The 17,914-nt window shown below is 36.9% G+C and overlaps 2 protein-coding genes across 2 annotated transcripts in view; one reads left to right on the top strand and one right to left on the bottom strand.

Moving 5' to 3' along the window:
• LOC107657724 (protein transport protein Sec61 subunit beta-like) overlaps positions 1 to 1,044 on the bottom strand; it is a 12,574-nt gene extending 11,530 nt beyond the window's left edge. The window contains exons 1-2 of the mRNA XM_016445945.1: positions 944 to 1,044; positions 384 to 481 (exon numbers count right to left, since the gene is read on the bottom strand). Coding sequence (XP_016301431.1) covers positions 384 to 481; positions 944 to 946 — 101 coding nt within the window. The 5' untranslated portion in view covers positions 947 to 1,044. The remainder of the gene's footprint in view (positions 1 to 383; positions 482 to 943) is intronic.
• A 122-nt stretch (positions 1,045 to 1,166) lies between these two features.
• LOC107657723 (alpha-1,3/1,6-mannosyltransferase ALG2-like) lies at positions 1,167 to 7,106 on the top strand. The gene is made up of 3 exons (XM_016445944.1): positions 1,167 to 1,441; positions 4,453 to 4,778; positions 5,646 to 7,106. The coding sequence occupies exons 2-3, from the start codon at positions 4,470 to 4,472 to the stop codon at positions 6,543 to 6,545; spliced, it is 1,209 nt and encodes a 402-aa protein (XP_016301430.1). The 5' UTR covers positions 1,167 to 1,441; positions 4,453 to 4,469; the 3' UTR covers positions 6,546 to 7,106.
• The last annotated feature ends 10,808 nt before the right edge of the window (positions 7,107 to 17,914 follow it).

Genomic DNA, 17,914 nt, shown 5'->3' with positions numbered 1-17,914 from the left:
TTCATTTATTTTATTATGCAAAGAATTTTTTTGCATTGAAATTTGCATATATTTTTGTTTGTATATGCTGTCAATTATATTTAAAAAAATCAGAATCGGCAGGTCACACTTACAAAAAAATAAATAAATCGGAAATCAGAATCGGCCAAGAAAATTACAATCGGTGCATCTCGACTGATTAAGGCCTCATCAGTCAACTGTTACAGATATCTAATTAAACAATATCATTAAAGTCTGCTGAACAAATCACAGAAATACAAAGAAAGCTCTTTGATTCAGCTTGATGGTGTATTTTCACTGGTATTGGTACCGAATACTGAAATTTTGGTACCGTGACAACACTAATTAAGACCCAAACAAATCTGTTCTTGCGAGGTCCTTACCTCTGTCTGGCTGAGGTGCCAGCGGTGCGAGGGGCCACTGTCTTACTGGGGGAACGGCTGGAGGCACCAACATTTGTTGCACTAGCTGCGGGTCCAGGCTGAATAAACAAATATATACAGATCACTAGATGTTCAAACCTATATAATAGTGAGATAATGCAACACACACTTTATTGTAAAAGTTAATATTCATGCTAAGAGAATGGGCCAGATTTAGAATGAAGAGTTGGTGTGGGGGTCCAAAAGAGCCACGACTCCCAAACAAATGCAGTGATTGCAGCTAGAGAGCGAACGAACCCTATAAACTTTGAATGTAAATCTACTGGCACGTAACTAAATACTATTCAAAACCCCAATTCCAGTAATAAAAAAAACCCAAATCTAAGTGGCTGCTAAGCAATTAAATTACAGAACTAAGTTAACTATTCAAATAACGGTACGTTACTACAGAGCATGACTGGCTAACGTTACCAGATAGCAATCCCGATATAATTGTAAACACGCGCAAAACACTTATTATAAAGCAACACAACTACGAAAAGCTGCATTAAGAAACTTACCATTTTGTTTAATAGTATATGTTTAGGAACCTGCGGGTAAAAGAAAGAATCTGGCTCTGTAACTGAACTCCAGCCGATCCAGACCACTACAAGAGAGAGCCTATTGATGACGTTTCACTGAGAAGGCCACGACAGCCATAGAAAGGACCCTCATAGGAACCATTAGCGTGCCTGACCGGAACTGTGATCCAGCGCATTCCATTTTAACACATTTAGGCTGGTTTCTGAACCTAGATTTGACATGAAACGTCAAAACAGATAGTAATAAAAACAAAGAATTTCAGCAAATTTAGCTCAGTTACAGAATTTATTTTGGGGAAACTCAAAGGCGGTTCCACGGAGTGCAGTGACGTGTCATGTGCGATGGATGATGTGTACAGAGTAGGGCAGACATTTTGGCTCAATCAGGAAGCCAGTTTCACTAAATCGCGAACTTTGAGCCATATTTGATCATTAATACAGACAGCTGAGTTAGTGTCGGTAAACGTAAGAGTACAGGTGAGTGTGTTCTCGACACGATATTTTTAAACATTATGTCTGGTTGTTAACTGACACTGTAAGCACAATTCGAGTTTGTGTAAACAAAATTATGACATTATGCTGTTACAGTGTTACTGCTAAGTATGGAGCAGGGTAAATACTGAGTCTAGACTTATGTTTTAGTAAATATATGACATTGAGAATGAATACTGATGTTTTTTCCAGCTCTGAATTCACCTGTCCAGCTTGTTTATAGATATCTGCAGACATTTGAAGTTGCAGGACTGTAATAACATAATAGAATGTATTAGAGCTTATGATAGATTGTGACCCAGTGACATGAACGCTCGCAGAGACGTGTGTGCTCTGGCCTGTTGTAGCCATAGACTGTTGTAACAACACAGTGACATGAGATGCCTGATGTGATCGAGATTAATCATCTGATAAAAACATTGTTAACTTAACTTTATCTGCAACGTGTGTGTATACTTAACCATGTTTTCTGTTAGGAACTTATTTATAATTAGTGGTATAAAAACAATAGAAGTCTAAGAAACGACTTAATTTAGATAATTAAATTAAATACATATTAAATTCATAAATTCACATTATTGTTTCAAAGCAGCTTTACAGCTAAGTAAACGTAAGTATGTGCGTGATAGACAGTGTTTGGGAGTAACAGAATTATGTAATTTAATTACAAAATAAATTAATTGTAATTGGTTACAGGCACTGAGAAAAATGTGTAATTAAATTACAGTTACTTATGAAAATGTTAACAACTACAAAGAGGGTTACATCTGAATTTTTTTCACACACACACCCACATACAGATTTAATTGATTTCTTTCATAAATTGCAGTGACTGCTCTAAAATATGAGACACCAGTGTCTGAGGAGTTTAGTACATAGAATATGACACATGCTTATTCGATAACTGTTTTATTTCCTCTTTGGGTTTATGTATATCCTTTTTTTCCAAGGCATTGTTAGATTCCAGTGCTTCCTGGCATAGCTATGCAAAGATTTGAATTCAAAAACATTATCATAGCTATTAAACTATTATGATTTTAAATCTGTATTTAACCTCAGAATGATCTCAAAGTAAGTCTGATTTTGTGGTGGCTGTGCTTTAAAATTAAATTATTATAATCTTAATTCAAGTGATGAAGGATTTTGAAAGTCTGACAGTAATTACAACCCCAATTCCAGAAAAGTTGGGACGTTTTTTGAAATGCCATCAAATCAAGAATATAATAGGCCTGTTTGTTCATTCTCGTTAAACTTTATTTAATTTGACTAAAGTACAAAGAAAAAAAAATCCAATGTTTTCACTAGCCAACTTAATTTTATTTTGTAAATATGAACAAATTTAGATTTTTGATGGCTGCACCACACTCCAAAAAAGTTGGGACAGAGGCACGTTCACCACCGTCACATCAACTTTCATTTTACAACGTTTAATTGTTTGGGAATTGAGGATAGTAATTGTTAAAGTTTTGCAATAAAAATTTTGGTCCAGTCTTGTCTGTGATCATAGTTGTCTGATTCTCCTTTCCATGACTGGTCGTACATTTTGAATAGGAGACAGATCCGGACTGCAGACAGGGCAGTCTAGCTCATTCACTCTGTGTCTACGAAACCACACTGTTGTAGCACATGCAGAATGAAACCTGGCATTGTCTTGATCTAATAACCATGGACTTCCCATGAAAGACGTCATCTTGATGGCAGTATATGTCTCTGTAAAATTTCTCTATATACCTCCATGTCAATGGTACCACATATGCCAGTCACCCATGCCGTTTGCTCTGCTGCACCCCCATACCATGACAGACGTTTGCTTTTGCATCTGTTGATGATGAAAGTCTGGATAGTCCCTTTGGGACTGAGAAGTCGACATATATTATTCTCAGAAGCCAGTAGAAATGTGGACTCATCTGACCACAACACTCATTTCTACTGTCTTTTTGACACAGTCTGAGATGAGCTCTGGCCCAGAGAACCCCATGGCATCACCGTATAGAATTGATGTATAGCTTTCTCCTAGAGTAACAGATTCAAGTTGCATTTATTGATGCAGCAGCAGACTGTGTTAAGTGACAGCAGTTTTCCGAAGTACTCCTGAGTCCATGAGGCTATATTTAACACCGCAGAATGACGGCTCACTCACATTCAACTGAGAATTCCTGCCTTGCCCAACACAGACTGAGATTTCTCTGGATTCCATGAATCTTTTCACAATATTATGTATGGTAGTTGCTGAAAGACCTACATTCTTTGTGATTTTGCATGAGAAATTAGATTTTTGTTTGGCACTTCTCTCATGAAATTTGTCACAAAATGATGAGCCATAATCCAGCTTTGCTTGCAAAGACTGAGATATTCCTTTTATATCCAAACATAACACCCTCAACTATTACTTGCGGTGAACTGTTTCAAACCAGTTTAATTGAGATATTCTATAACCTTTTCACTTTTATTTTGCCTCTGTCCTAATTTTTTTGAAGTGTGTTGCAGCTATCAAAATCAAAATTTGTTTATATTTACAAAATACATTTAAGTTGGTCAGTGAACACTTTGGAAATCTTTTCCAAATTAAATAAAAGTTAGAGAATTAACTAATCACAGATTCTTGATTTTATTGCATTTTACAAAACTTTTAAAAACAACAACTCTTCTGGAATTGGGCTTGTGGTGTTGAGCACTACTGTAAAGTTAACCCTGCCTAGTTTAAATGTTTGGAAATGACTAACAGTTGAAAACATTAGAAATTCAGAAAAGTAATCAAACGTAATCAGTTACATAACTTTAATAAAGTAATTGAAACAGTTACACGACATACTTATTACATTTTAAATAAGGGTAACTTGTAATCTGTAACCTTCCTTCATTTCCAATGTAACCTTCCCAACACTGGTGATAGATTACTAGGATTTCTGTAAAGCAGCAGCTGGAAAATCTACTTGCTTTGTCTTGAGCTTAAAAATGAGGTGTAATATTCATTTGACCTCCTTTTGACTGAACAGGTTCTGGTTGGGACAGGATGGTTCGGGTGGTGTTTCTGCACCCTGATCTGGGTATAGGTGGAGCAGAGCGTCTGGTGGTGGATGCAGCTGTAGCTCTGCGCTCTCGTGGATGCAGCGTTCAGATCTGGACGGCACACTATGACCCCCAGCACTGCTTCTCTGAGACGCTTTCACCTGACCTGCCTGTGGTGTGTGTGGGTGACTGGCTGCCCACCAGCGTGTTTGGCTATTTCCATGCTCTGTGTGCATACCTGCGCATGATTTATGTAACACTCTATCTTGTGCTCTTTAGTGGGGAGGAGTTCGATGTTGTTTTCTGTGATCAGGTAACTACTAATGCTACTAACACTAACTACTAATCATCAGTGTCATTTTAGTATTATTTTTATACTATTAAAGTATTTATTAATATTTTGTATTATCTTTTATTTTTATATTTTCGGTATTCATATTTTTACAAGTTTTATGTGTTTTTGTCTTTCTACATTTCTATTTAGCTTTAATTGATTTTTATTTCAGTTTTAGTAATTTTTAGTACTTAAACTTGTTTATTTTAGGTAGTTGCAACAGCAACATTTCATCCAATATTTTATTTCATTTTATTTCAGCCTAACAGCACTGCTATTTTTCAGTGGTGGACTTTAGCAAAGTATTGAGAAACATTTCCAAACATAATATCTAACTTTTGCTCCGCAAACATTCCTAGTTAGTTTGAACTGAAGATATCTAGATATATTTTTGATGAACTAAATAGGTTTACAAAATAATAATTAAATAATATTATAATTTTAATAATTAAATAATAATAATTAAAATAATTTTAACTTGAAATTACTTTATTATATGAGAAGAAGGAGCTAAGTAATGCATTATACATTTACATTTATGCATTTGGCGCAGATGCAGTTATCCAAAGCAACATTGAATTGCAAGCATTTTTTTTTTTCAGTTTATGCATTCCCTGGGAATCAAACCCGTAACTTTGGTGTGGCTATCGCCATGCTGTACAGTTTGAGCTACAGAAAAGCCATCAAGACACATAATATATGACCACAGTATAAAAGATGCCATAAACATTGGTCAAATAAACAGTTTAGTAGACCAAACTGCTGTGATTGACCAGTCAGAATCAAGAGAATCGTTATCCTCACAACCACAAGGGTTAATTTTGTTTGCCCATCTCCCTCTTTCAGGTTTCAGCATGTATTCCCTTTTTGCGTTTGGCACGCCACAGAAAGAAAGTCCTATTCTACTGTCATTTTCCTGACCAACTACTGACTCAGCGTCGCTCTGCTCTGAAGCGCATATATCGGGGCCCCATCGACTGGTTCGAGGAATTGACCACAGGCATGGCCGACCGCATTTTGGTCAACAGCCAGTTCACTGCAGGAGTCTTCAAACAGACATTCCCCAAACTGGCTGAGATTCAAACCGACGTCCTTTATCCCTCTCTGAACTCGTCAACTTTCGATGTTGAAGTAGAGGGCCTCAGCGGGCTACTCCCTGAGGGACGGCGCCTCATCTTTCTGTCAATCAACCGCTATGAACGCAAGAAGAACCTGCCATTGGCACTACAAGCATTAGCAGCCCTGAAGGAGCATCTGTCCGCGGGGGAATGGGAGCGCGTGCACCTTGTGATGGCAGGGGGTTACGACGAGCGTGTGGTTGAGAATGTAGAGCACTACGAAGAACTGCACTCACTAGCGACCTCTCTTGGCCTGGATGACCATATCACCTTCCTGCGGTCCTTCTCAGACAAACAAAAACTGTCTTTACTGCACAGCAGCGCTTGTGTACTGTACACTCCAAGCAATGAACATTTTGGCATTGTACCCATTGAGGCCATGTACTCCCGTTGCCCGGTTATTGCTGTTAACTCGGGTGGACCACTAGAGTCTGTGGCCCATGACGAAACAGGCTTCCTTTGTGAACCCACCCCTGAGTGCTTCTCCGAAGCCATGCGAAAGTTTGTTACGGACCCTAAACTCAAGCAGCATATGGGACAGGCTGGAAGAGAGCGGGTACAGCAGCACTTCTCGCTGCAGGCCTTCACCGAGCAGCTCTACAGTCATATCATCAACCTTACCCAATAACCAATTATGACATCATAAAGGCCATTTCGCCTCAGACCAGCACACAGATGCATTCTACCAGTCTGGTTGCCATGGGGGGACTAATGAAAGTATGTCGTCTCTAATGAAAGAAAAGAGCAGTGGGAGTTAACATGGCTTAAAAGTTCAATACAAGCCTTGAAGAATGTGGAGCACTCTTCTGACCAAGAGGTTAATGAATGATCATACACCAGCCACATTGATCAAGCGTATCACGGCATGGCTTGAGTCCTTATATGTGTGTATTTTTTTATGCCAAAGGCCTATTAGAGAGTTTCTCAGGCAGAAATCGATAGAGAAGTTTTCTGTGCCCTGCTCTGTTCACCAGTGTCTCTGCTTTTGTTTAGTGATAACAATGGAGGATGCTAAAAGTGTTAAACTAAAGATGCTCATAACAAGTTTGTTTGAGTAGAAAAATAAAAAGTTTTCCTAGGACACTGAAGGTCATATGCTGTATTGGGTTTGAGGTTGTTACTGACTGTGTATCTCCTGATGCTATTGATACAAGACCAAAGCCCTGATTAAATGAGATGCTGCATCGTGCCTTGTTGTTTGTCTTTGTCTCTGAAGCTTTTATTTTTGGATGTATTGGATATAGGCTGACTAGACAGAACAGTGGCCTGTTTACTCTTCCAGGTCAATTTAGAACAGGTCACTGTTGTGTTAACATTTCCATTTTAATTTCATTCAACCGCTTTTGAACTGTTTTTTTTTTTCTTTGTCTTTGAGCGAAGTTTCCGAAAGCACCAGTTAAAGGGATAGTTCACTCAAAAATGACAATCCTGTAATCATTTACTCACTTTCATGTCATTTCTAATCCTGCATGACTTTCTTTCATCTACAAAAAACAAAGATACATTTTGTATTTTGAAGAATTTTTCAACTGTTTCTTTACATACAAGAAATACAACATGTTTTGGACTCAATTTACTTTGCAACTTTTTTGAAAACAGCATTTTGTGTTCCACAGAAGAAAGAAAGTCATACAGGTTTAGAATGACATTATGGAAAGGGCCAATGATGTTGTGTGAATTTAACCACTGGTTCTCAACCAGTGTGACTCCATTGTCCATAACAAGTACTTTTTCTTTAATGCCAAAGATTTGTTTTCAAAACGTTCTGAATTTACAGATACTAGGGGTTAGATAGATTTAAATAACTAACTAAAATAATTTTAATAAAATTAAAGTAATTACATTTCAGGATTCCAGACATTTCAGGCATTCACTTTTTAACCAATGCTTTTACATGACTCTTAAAGTCTACTGGTAAAATAAAGCTTTGAAAAAAAAAACCTCACAAAATTTATACCCGATAAAATATTGTAGAGCTTAGCATAACTATAAAAGTTTATTTTTGTTATAAAATTGTCATGCCATTTTAATGATTTCCAATGCTTTTTCATGTTATAAATCACTTTTTTCAAAGGAAACGATTGTTGAGGGGATATATTAAAATAAGAAATATCTAGATTTTTAGTTGTTTTAGCTTATATTAAAACTTGATTTGTCTTATTTTTAATCATTTTAAGTCATCTTGAGGCCCCCTTGCAAGTTTGCTTAGGGCCCCTAGTTGAGAACCACTGCTTTAAACGACCCGTCCACTCATATGAAACTCTGAATATCTGCGATAACCTCAGTGCACTTGGGCTCGCTTGCTAAATTAATAAGGGAGTATATGTTTTAAATAGGCTTTAATTCTGTATCGCAGACGGTCAGATGCATTGCCTCGCTAGCGTCACATCCGTTTTGTTGGCAGTTTGGGAGCAGTTTTTGTTGCATTTCCTCATTAACACTCGATGCGTTAAAGATGAGGACCTTATTTTTAGCCTTGCTCTGATTGGGTTTTAATCATACATAAAAAGGGGGCTTATGGGGCCAGCGAACATGTAAATCAAGTGGGCACAATAACAAGGTCAGAATGCACAACCTTCAAACCTTCTCGCTGTGTTAGATCTAAATATCCATGATATTTGGATGTGATTGTTGAATAGGAGAATGGAAAAAAAGTTGTAGTTTTTGCAGTGCAGATGTGAGGGACATGACCTGTAATGAATTGTTTTCATCAAGCCTGCACTTGAGAATACAATGAGCGAGACATATTGGGCTTCATATTGTTTGCTGCAGTCGCACATGAATTAAACTCTGGGCATTACATTTTCTCCAGACTAGCTCTGAAATGGTGCAGAAAGAGATGCAGATTAATTTATTCATTTACATTGACTGAGATATTTGCATGAGACACATGACACTAATTTCCAGTTGAGTATTTGATGAGCAGTGGTAAATCTTGTAGTAACAGCAGTTTTTCCCTATAGAAGCGGCATTGAATGGGTCAAAAAAGGAAATCGGAATAATATCTTGCCCCTGATGGATTCACACAGACAGGAATATCTCTTGACTGTTTTGTATGACATATTAGTTTACAACCATTTGTGTTCATAGCCCGTCTTTTAGTGTTTTCTTATATGAAACGCTAACAAATTATGATTTTAGATTTTACAGCTTCAATAAAATATTCCAGTGCATTAGCATATATCTGGTGGGGATTATTGGTGTGCTGTGAGGGGTGGGCTTTGATTTACATTTGTGGTATAAAACAAATAAAAATCTTGCTCCGTTTTTTAAAATAGCAATCAATAACATCTCTCCGTGGCAAGTTATGATCAAAATGATAGCCTCAATAAAACCAGTTATTTATCACCAAAGATAAAGAAACATTACGTGTCAAATTTATAATATACAACGGCCCCATGGAGGAAGTTTAGAAAATGTGATTTCTGTGCAATTAAAGACTACTGGTAATTTATAACTAATGTTATGGATATGACTGTTACATCAAATATAGAAGGGATCATTTTTATTCAGGTAAAAGTGGCTTTGTGAACCATTGAAGCTTTGGATATCGGTTTTTGCCTCCTTGTTTTCAGAAAACTGAATTATATATTGAAGGTTTTTTTGTTTTTACCTATGCACTGGCAAAGTGCTTTGTTAAAAAAAACCAAAAAAATTATGTAGGTTTATGCTCAAAGCAAGAAAAGAGTTTTGCCAATTGGTTAAGAAAATAGCATAAAACAATTTGCCAATGTTAAATTATTTTCAATAAAGCATTGGCAAAATATTTTTTTCATTGTTTTAAGCAACAACAAAAAAAACGTTTTTTTATTTTTAATGCCTAAAACAAGAAAGAAAAAAAAAGCCAAATAACTGACAAAATAAACGTATTTATGAAAACAAGTCTTTTTTTGCTTTTCAAGCACATCTATCTTGTTCGAACCCAGTGACCCCATGCAGTAAGCTAAGGAAATGTGATTATTGCTATTTCATATCTAGTGCTATAGAATATGACAGGATTATTTTGATTCAGGTAAATCTGGCTTTGTGAACCATTGAAGCTTTGGAAATAATTTGAGCTATAAACGTTGACCCAAACAAGAATACAAGACCTTTAACAAACCCCTTCTGTTTTTGCCTCCTAACCAACACAAACAATAACGTTCCCTCTATCACCATAAATATGCTAATGACCGTTATCCATACAGCAGCTAATGGAAGCGGCGGAATTACAGAGACGGCCAAGAGAGAGGGCAAAAGGGTTAGCCATTTATTCACAGACCGCTCTGATAAACCCACAGCGTGGTCCCTCAATAAAAGCACCCACCCTTAAAAGCTATCAGCCCGCGAGTAAGACAACACTTCATTGTGCGAGAGTGTGTGTGTGTGTGTGTGTGCGCGCGCGCAAATGGAGAGGTAAAGAAATATGCGTGCCAAGGATTTAATTAAGAGTCAACAGGGTGAGCTGAGTTGTTGGGTTGGGTTGGGAGGGGAGGGGAGGGGAGGGGGAAACTCAGTTGTTGAGATAATGACATTGTGGACCACTGATGTTTATTAGTAATTGGGCATCTGTTTGAAGCTGAATAAAACTAAAAGAGAGATAACTTCTACAACAACATTTTCTGTATTGTTTTAGGCTCTCCCATGAGGATTTGGAGAATGGATGTATTTTTGTCTTGTTTTTCAGTAAATATGAATTATATATTAAAAAAAATTGAGAAGCATATTTAGGCTTGTTTTCTAGAAATTATATACATTTTTTTTTCCTTGACAAATGTTTGTTTGTTTGTTTTTAAAACAACTTAACAAAACTGATCTAGGGTTATGTTTAAATCAAGAAAATGTCTATTACCAATTGGGTAAGAAAAATAAATAATATATTCTTGAAACAAGAAAAGTGCCCCCCCCCCCACATTAAAGATTTTTAATGTTTTTTTTATCTACCTGTATTGAGATTTATGTTTAAAACCACTGAAAATAATTTACCAATATTAAGTGATGTTCAATAAGACATCTGCAAAGATTTTTTAAATTGTTTCAAGTTAAAAAAAAAAAAGTTGTAGTTTTAATGCTTAAAACAAGAACAAAATGCCAAATACAAAACCAATTTAAATCTTAAAACTTAATTCTGAAGAAGTGTTATGCTTCTCAAGTGCATTTTGTTCTACAGATGTTTTTTTTTTGTTTGTTTTTTTTAAGAAAACAATCCAAAGATCTGGTTAAGATTATTTTTTTGCAGTCATCGAGCTATACATGTGCATCTTTGTTGATTTCTTTCTCTAATGTTTTGTAAAGGGTGTCTTGGCCATCCCCAGAGTTTTTTTAGGGTAATGCTATTAATTGAGGGTGTGTTTAGTGGATGTATACATAGAAGCATTTCAATGGAACAGAAGCATAATTCAGGATAATACGGTCATTGGGGACTCTTCAAGAAGTGAAGGCTCACACTGGCATAACACTTCAATAACATGGATTTAGTAATAGAGTGATCTCAAATCATATCATTTAATATTCACAGTATTTTAAACATTTTCCCCTTTTTGAAGTTTGATAGGGGTATGAATAAATGGTTGAAAGCATAGAAATGCATAGAAATGTCTAAGTCAATTTGACTGAATGGAGATTGAGAATGGGAAATTATAGGCCAGCTGAATAAAAAAACACAACATTAACAAATTCCAGAGGTGTGAATTAAGCACACACTGATGACTCTTATAGAGTGTGTAATTGCTAATTGGCTCATTACTGATCTCTAACGGTTAATTGTGTTGTTGCGGATGGCCAGCTATCACTCAGATTCCCACGAGAGTGATGAAGGTTATATGATTTTAATGACTCGCTGAGGAAACAGAGTTTACAGCTATTGTGAGTGTGATTGTGTGCGCTTGATAAAATGATGCTGTCAAGCCCATGATAAAAACACATATTCTGAAAGTAAGCGACTAATTAAGAGCACACAGTTTTCATGAAAAGATTTGATGGCCCTCTGCTGATTATAAAGCAAAAATAATTTATTTTAAACAAAATAAATACTGTGCCATTCCGTAGAATCACACCCAGCACATTCTCACATCCACTTTTTGTGTGTAACCCCACGTTTTTGTTGTTGTTGTTGTTTTGTTTTTTATCATACCTCATCAATCAAAGTGAAATTTGACCCATAATAGTATCGCATTAGCCCTAGTAGAAGTTGTAACTACCATCTAGGCCCAAAAATCATTTATCTCCACTGACAGTCTTTAAAAAGTTGCTGTGTATTCTGCAGAAATAAAAGTATGTATCATTTATATAAATTACAGACATTTCATTATATTACAGGAGACATTTTACCAGTTCCTGTTTCCTGTGAAAGTTTGAAACAGTGTTGTCATTGTTAACTAAAACAATTAAATATTTTTTGTTAACTGAAATAAATATAATAAATAAATATAATATATGCATATTAGTTATTTTGATATTATATTTATAATATATAAATATTATATACATTTCATATATAAATAGTAAAAAAAACAACTTAAACAAAAATTACAAATTAAAATCTCAAGCTTTAAATAAAAAACTACTAAAATACTTAATTCCTACAACTGAAATTAAAATAAATTATAGCTATATAGAAATAGCACTGGTGTGAAATGGAGTTATTTTTTTTTAGTAGTCTACTGTCTTTGACATCAAATCTAAAAAAACCAGGCTACAGAACTGAGTCACAACTTCTGGTGGTCCTGCGCCAGCCAAGCAGAATAATGGAAATGCTAATGGAAAGCTTTCACCCCATATTTCCAAAATTTCATTAGAGTTTTTGCAACTCAACATGAAACCAATCACATGTCGAAACTGTTAAGGTAAGAAGGGGGTGAGAAAGAAAAAAGATAGGAAGAAATCTGAGGGAGGCAAAGGCAAGCAGCCAAAGGAAACAAGAGTGAGTCAGTACCCCCAGTACATCAGAACCCGAAGCCATTTCTTAATCTTTCCGTCCCGTACTCCCCCCTGTTCCTCGAGCGCCTGCTGTGTGTATGCAAGTGTTGAGGGCCGATGTTGTCAGCTGTCAGTTACAATATTGACACTAATCGGACTCAGCTCTGGACACTGAGCTCATAAAACCGGTCTCGGGAGGTGTGAGCGTGTATGTGTGTGTACCTGAAGGTGTAAGGGTATCTCCTGGGTGATTTTCACTAGCTTAACCTGCAGTAGGGCTGTAATTAACTTGGGCTAATTATTGGCAGGCAGGGGTTAGGATGCTTCTGAGAGATCCCTGTGCTGCCTGTGCAGATAATCACAGCTTAGGGGCCTGTCAGAGGGTAAACTATGTGTGTGTGCATGTGGAAATGCTAGGAAAGCAGCATTGATGGATTCAGTTAAGCGAATAGCCCCATCTAGCGAGATTCAACATTTTAATTAGGCTGTTCTACAAGCATCCTTTTCCCATCCAGGAAGCTAAACAGATGTTAAGGCTGCATTTTACTATGAAAGTTGACCGCTAATGTGCTAACAAACGTAAGTATCTCAATCCTTTTTTTCTGAATGCCTGTAATGAAATTGACAGCAAACAGCAGCTGTTGAGCTGAACTGATTTCATCTTTTAATCATCATTCCCCCATTTCCTGTCATTCGAACAGACGCATAGCATATTCAGTTAGCAACTGAACCCCAGCCAGCAATCTATATCAGATGGAGGAGAGGTGAGAAAGGAAGGTGGAGGGAGGGGAGAACACATAGGAAATCACTGAGCGCCACGGCACCGCAAACATCTGTACTGTTATCCACAGAGGAGCTGCTGAGATACTGAGGGTCAATAGAGAGGCGTCAAACAGGACAAAGACACTTGGATGTGTCATTTCCTCCCCTAATCCCATTGTTCCATTTTTTTTTTTCAGACTTTCTCTTTTTAATATTGGATTTGTTAAAGGAACAGTTTATAGACTGTAAATCGGACCACGAATCTTTGAAGAATTGCGGCGTATTTCAGCCTTAAAGATATAGCTCACCCAAAAATGTAAATTTGCTGAAACTTTACTCATCGCAGGCCATCTATGATGTAGATGATTTTGTTTCCTCACTGGAAAGATTTGGAGAAATGAAGCAACATCACTTGCTCACCAGTGGATCTTCTGCAGTGAATGAGAGCTGATAAAACAGCTGATAAAAACATTACAATAATCCACAAGTAATCCACATGACACCAGTCCATCAATTAATGTCCTGTGAAGTGAAAGCAGTGTTTGTAAGAAACAAATCCAATATAGGCGCTTTAACTTTAAACCACCACTTTTGGCCAAAATATCAGTCTATAATCCATAATAATGCTTTCTCCAGTGAAAAAGTCCATCCCTGTTGTCCTCTCACATTAAAATCCACCAATACTGTATATTTGTTTAGAACTGTTTTTGCTTGTAAACAGTGCTTGATCTGTGCATATTTCTCTCCTGATTCAGATGAGATTATTTTTTCACTGGAGAAAGCAAAATTATGGATAATAGACTTGTATTTTACCTGGAAGCCATAGTTAATTGATGGACTGTGTGGATTACTTGTAGATTATTGTGATGTTTTTGTCAGTGTTTGGACTTTCATTCTTACAGCACCCATTCACTGCAGAGGATCCATGGGTGAGCAAGTGATGTACAGCTAAATTTCTCCAAATCAGTTCCAGCGAAGACACAAACTCATCTACATCCTGGATGGTCTGATGGTAAGTAGATTTTCAGCAAATTATTCCTTTAAGGCTGGAACTTTAGCCCAGATTTTTGCCCTGGTTTACAATCTGGAGTTGAAGCTAGTTGCCACAAATCAGAGCCAGTCTGCGGATACTGGGCACAGAAAATTGTATAGTGTATGATGGGCACAAACTTCTTTTTTTTTTTCTTTTTTTTTTTAGCTTCAGACTACGAATCCATCCGGGTGGATATTTTGATCTTTTGAGTAAATTTTAGAACACACCTCATGAGTTGCATCCGAAACAGCTAGAAAATCTGGTAGTGTATGATACTCAGTCTTTGTGTGTTTGATGCAGAGTTTTTTTTCTCTGATACCATTTACAAAGTCAGAAAAGGTTTTAAAATCTGTTCAGATTTTAATAATTGTATAGGGTATTCCACCCTTGTTATTCTAATTGCATTTTTATATATGAACAGGAGATTTGTCATTTACAACCATGACTTTTTTCTTTACTGCGATAATGAGATTTAATGTGAGATACAGCAGTATAAATCTATATAAAGAAATGTTTTGTAGTACACGATGCATATATATCTGCAATGGAGCATTGTACAGTGTGCATGCATTAATTAAGAGTTATGTAGTGTGTTATGTATTCATCACATTTTATATGTACCAATTAGAGCAGGAACTGCAGGTTATTTTCATATATACATCAATTACATTAACAAACACTCCGACAGTAGATTATTTATAGTGTTTGTGTGTGCGACCATGGACATCATGATAATGATAACCCCATCAGTGTCTGTAATTACAGTAATGATGTTAGTACACAAATGCACTGGTCTCTCATTAGGAGAATCTGTCCACGAGGCAGAGCAGGGGGGCTTGTCTAAAACCTAATATATCAAATCTACACACAGCACACACAGAATGCAGTTTATGCTTGCTGAATTAAGTGCATGTGCTGATTGCGTACTTAAAAAAAAAAAAAGAAGAAAAGTAGGTGGACGCATGAAAGGGTGACCACATACTTTTTGCTGTCACAGCAACAGCAAAAGAAAAAAGTTATTATGGAATTGACATGCTTTGTAGCACTTTGTTACTGGTCAAAATGGAAGGATATGTTTCTTAAAAGCAACCTTTTTACTTTTGAAAATGTCTACACTTTTTATTTTACATTTTTATTTGACTTCTTATTGTTAATTTTGTATTGATTCTTACTATGCATTGCTACTGCAGTTTAACCCAATTGTGCAAGTAATAATGTTCATTTCAGCAAGGCTTAATCCTTGCTTGAATAACTATTATTGTCTCCACAAGAGACAAGGAGTCATTTCTATTCATAGTCTTCAAGATTAAATAAGATACATAAGATTTATTATATATTATTATATATTAATTATAAATTCTACATTTCCTTTTTTTTATCAGTTTCTTGTTAGTTAAAGATAGCCAAAACACACACAACACTTGAGTTTCTTAGACAGCTTTTCTATATGTATGTTCAACATGTTGTCATCTTTATGCATTTATAAAACTATTTTCTTCTCTTGATGGGTCTGGAAAGAGGCCTGTGGTTGTACCAGCAGAAAGGAAACATAAGGAACCATGTCTGACATATTTGACATATAATGACACATGGCATGAATGGAGATGTGATTGATCAGTGTGTAACCGTAGACAGACTAATAACCCAGACTAAGCATTTTGTCAAACAACACATCGACAAGCTGCAGTCAGCAAACATACCCTGGATTTAAAAACATTTGAAGTGTTCTGCAAAATTTCACTATTAGATATGTTAGAGGAGACCATTGAGACTCCTTATTTTCCCCCAATAACCAAAACTAGCAAGTACAACACCCCCTTCCTATAGATTTATATTATAACTGTGGCATGTTGTAGCTATTGTTTCTAAATGTGCAGTCTGTTGTTTTTCATAACAAATGCTATATAGATTAATAAAAGTCATTATTGGCCTGGTAATGAGTAATAGGCAAGCCTTATTATAACAAATGCTACAGTTAAGAACTATGGCACATTTTCATAAGAGCAAGTACAAGTCAGAATCGAAAGCCATGTGTAAAATAGGTTCTAATGATGAGTGATGGAAAAACTGGCCTTCACATATTCCAAGAGATGGCATAGATTAAATCATTAAGACCTTGATAAACTGTTAAGGAGTAAGAAATAGCCCATACTTCCCACAGCATGTTGAATTAGAACATTCTGGCAAACTATGGCCTATAAGTGCCTAAATAATATAACATTCATTATATATCCTATATAAACAAATAATTGTTAACTGCTATGACTTTATTGCAGTTATCAACCAACTTTGCATGTGTGGATGATAGCACAAAAGACCATTTTACAAAAATAAACATATAAGCAAACAAACAAACCTTATGAAGGAGCATGACCCCGGACTCCACTAAAACAGTTCATGCTTCAATGTTCGAACCAAAACTACGCCCTTGCTTGTCATCCATCCTGAGGGCAGCCGGAGTGCAGCATCCACGCGTCAGTTAGCGATAAGGCCTCCCCGGGTAACCATGGTAAACGAGCAAGATTGCTGCTAAACTGGGTAGTTTGATTGAGTTAGCGCTAATTCACGTTTAATGACGCTATTGATTGGAACACGCGGGTGTTTGTGTTCTAACAGCCTCTGTCAAACCAATCAGATTAGCTGAGTACACCTGTATAACCGCGGAAACAAATAGCGCAAAGTAAACAGATTGACGGGACGAGCTCGCGAGAGAAACGCTGCGATAGCTCGAGGATCATTTAGCAATCAGGCGGCAGTCAGACAAAGCGGGGATATCTGTGACCAGACTCCAAATGAGCTCGACAGAGACTAAGTGAGAAACAGAAAGCTCACAAGTGCTCGCCCTCGATCTCTATTTGCTCAAACTAAGAATTGAAGATCACTCTTTGCTGTGCGCGCACACATAGCGCTCAATCTATCACCACAACACACTCCCGTGGGAGAGAGAACATAACACATCCGACCATCACCAGATTAATGGGTCAACACCCAGCACGTGCCCATAATGTGCTCCCGGGGACGCGGAGATTAGGCCGAGGCAGACAGTCCCGTCTTCAGCGTGCAACACAGACGTCTATCGATCTTCGCTATGTGTGCGTGTCTGTTCAGTGTACTAGACTCAAAGCGAGGTAAAGAGTGATGAGCATGTCACCGGTGCTTGCTCTGCTGACAGTATGTAAGGACTGTTGACAAGTTAAGATGAAGCCTCACACACAAGCTCTCTCGGGAATAATAGGGCCCTTTTTCTTTCTGTCAATAACTGTGAAGTGTTTCAGGGTGTGTGTGTGTTCGCACTCAAATAGTAT

The sequence above is a fragment of the Sinocyclocheilus anshuiensis genome, unplaced genomic scaffold (assembly GCF_001515605.1).
Source record: "Sinocyclocheilus anshuiensis isolate Anshui unplaced genomic scaffold, SAMN03320099.WGS_v1.1 scaffold43, whole genome shotgun sequence".
Lineage (NCBI taxonomy): Eukaryota > Metazoa > Chordata > Actinopteri > Cypriniformes > Cyprinidae > Sinocyclocheilus > Sinocyclocheilus anshuiensis.
The sequence above is the reverse complement of the archived record's forward strand: the minus strand, read 5'-3'. Positions and strand labels throughout refer to the sequence as shown.

Excerpts from the sequence above, each read along its gene's own strand:
- LOC107657723 (XM_016445944.1), top strand. The coding sequence starts at position 4,470 with ATGGTTCGGGTGGTGTTTCTGCACCCTGATCTGGGTATAGGTGGAGCA. Across the intron at positions 4,779-5,645 it reads ATGTTGTTTTCTGTGATCAG|GTTTCAGCATGTATTCCCTT; the intron begins GTAACTACTAAT and ends TCCCTCTTTCAG.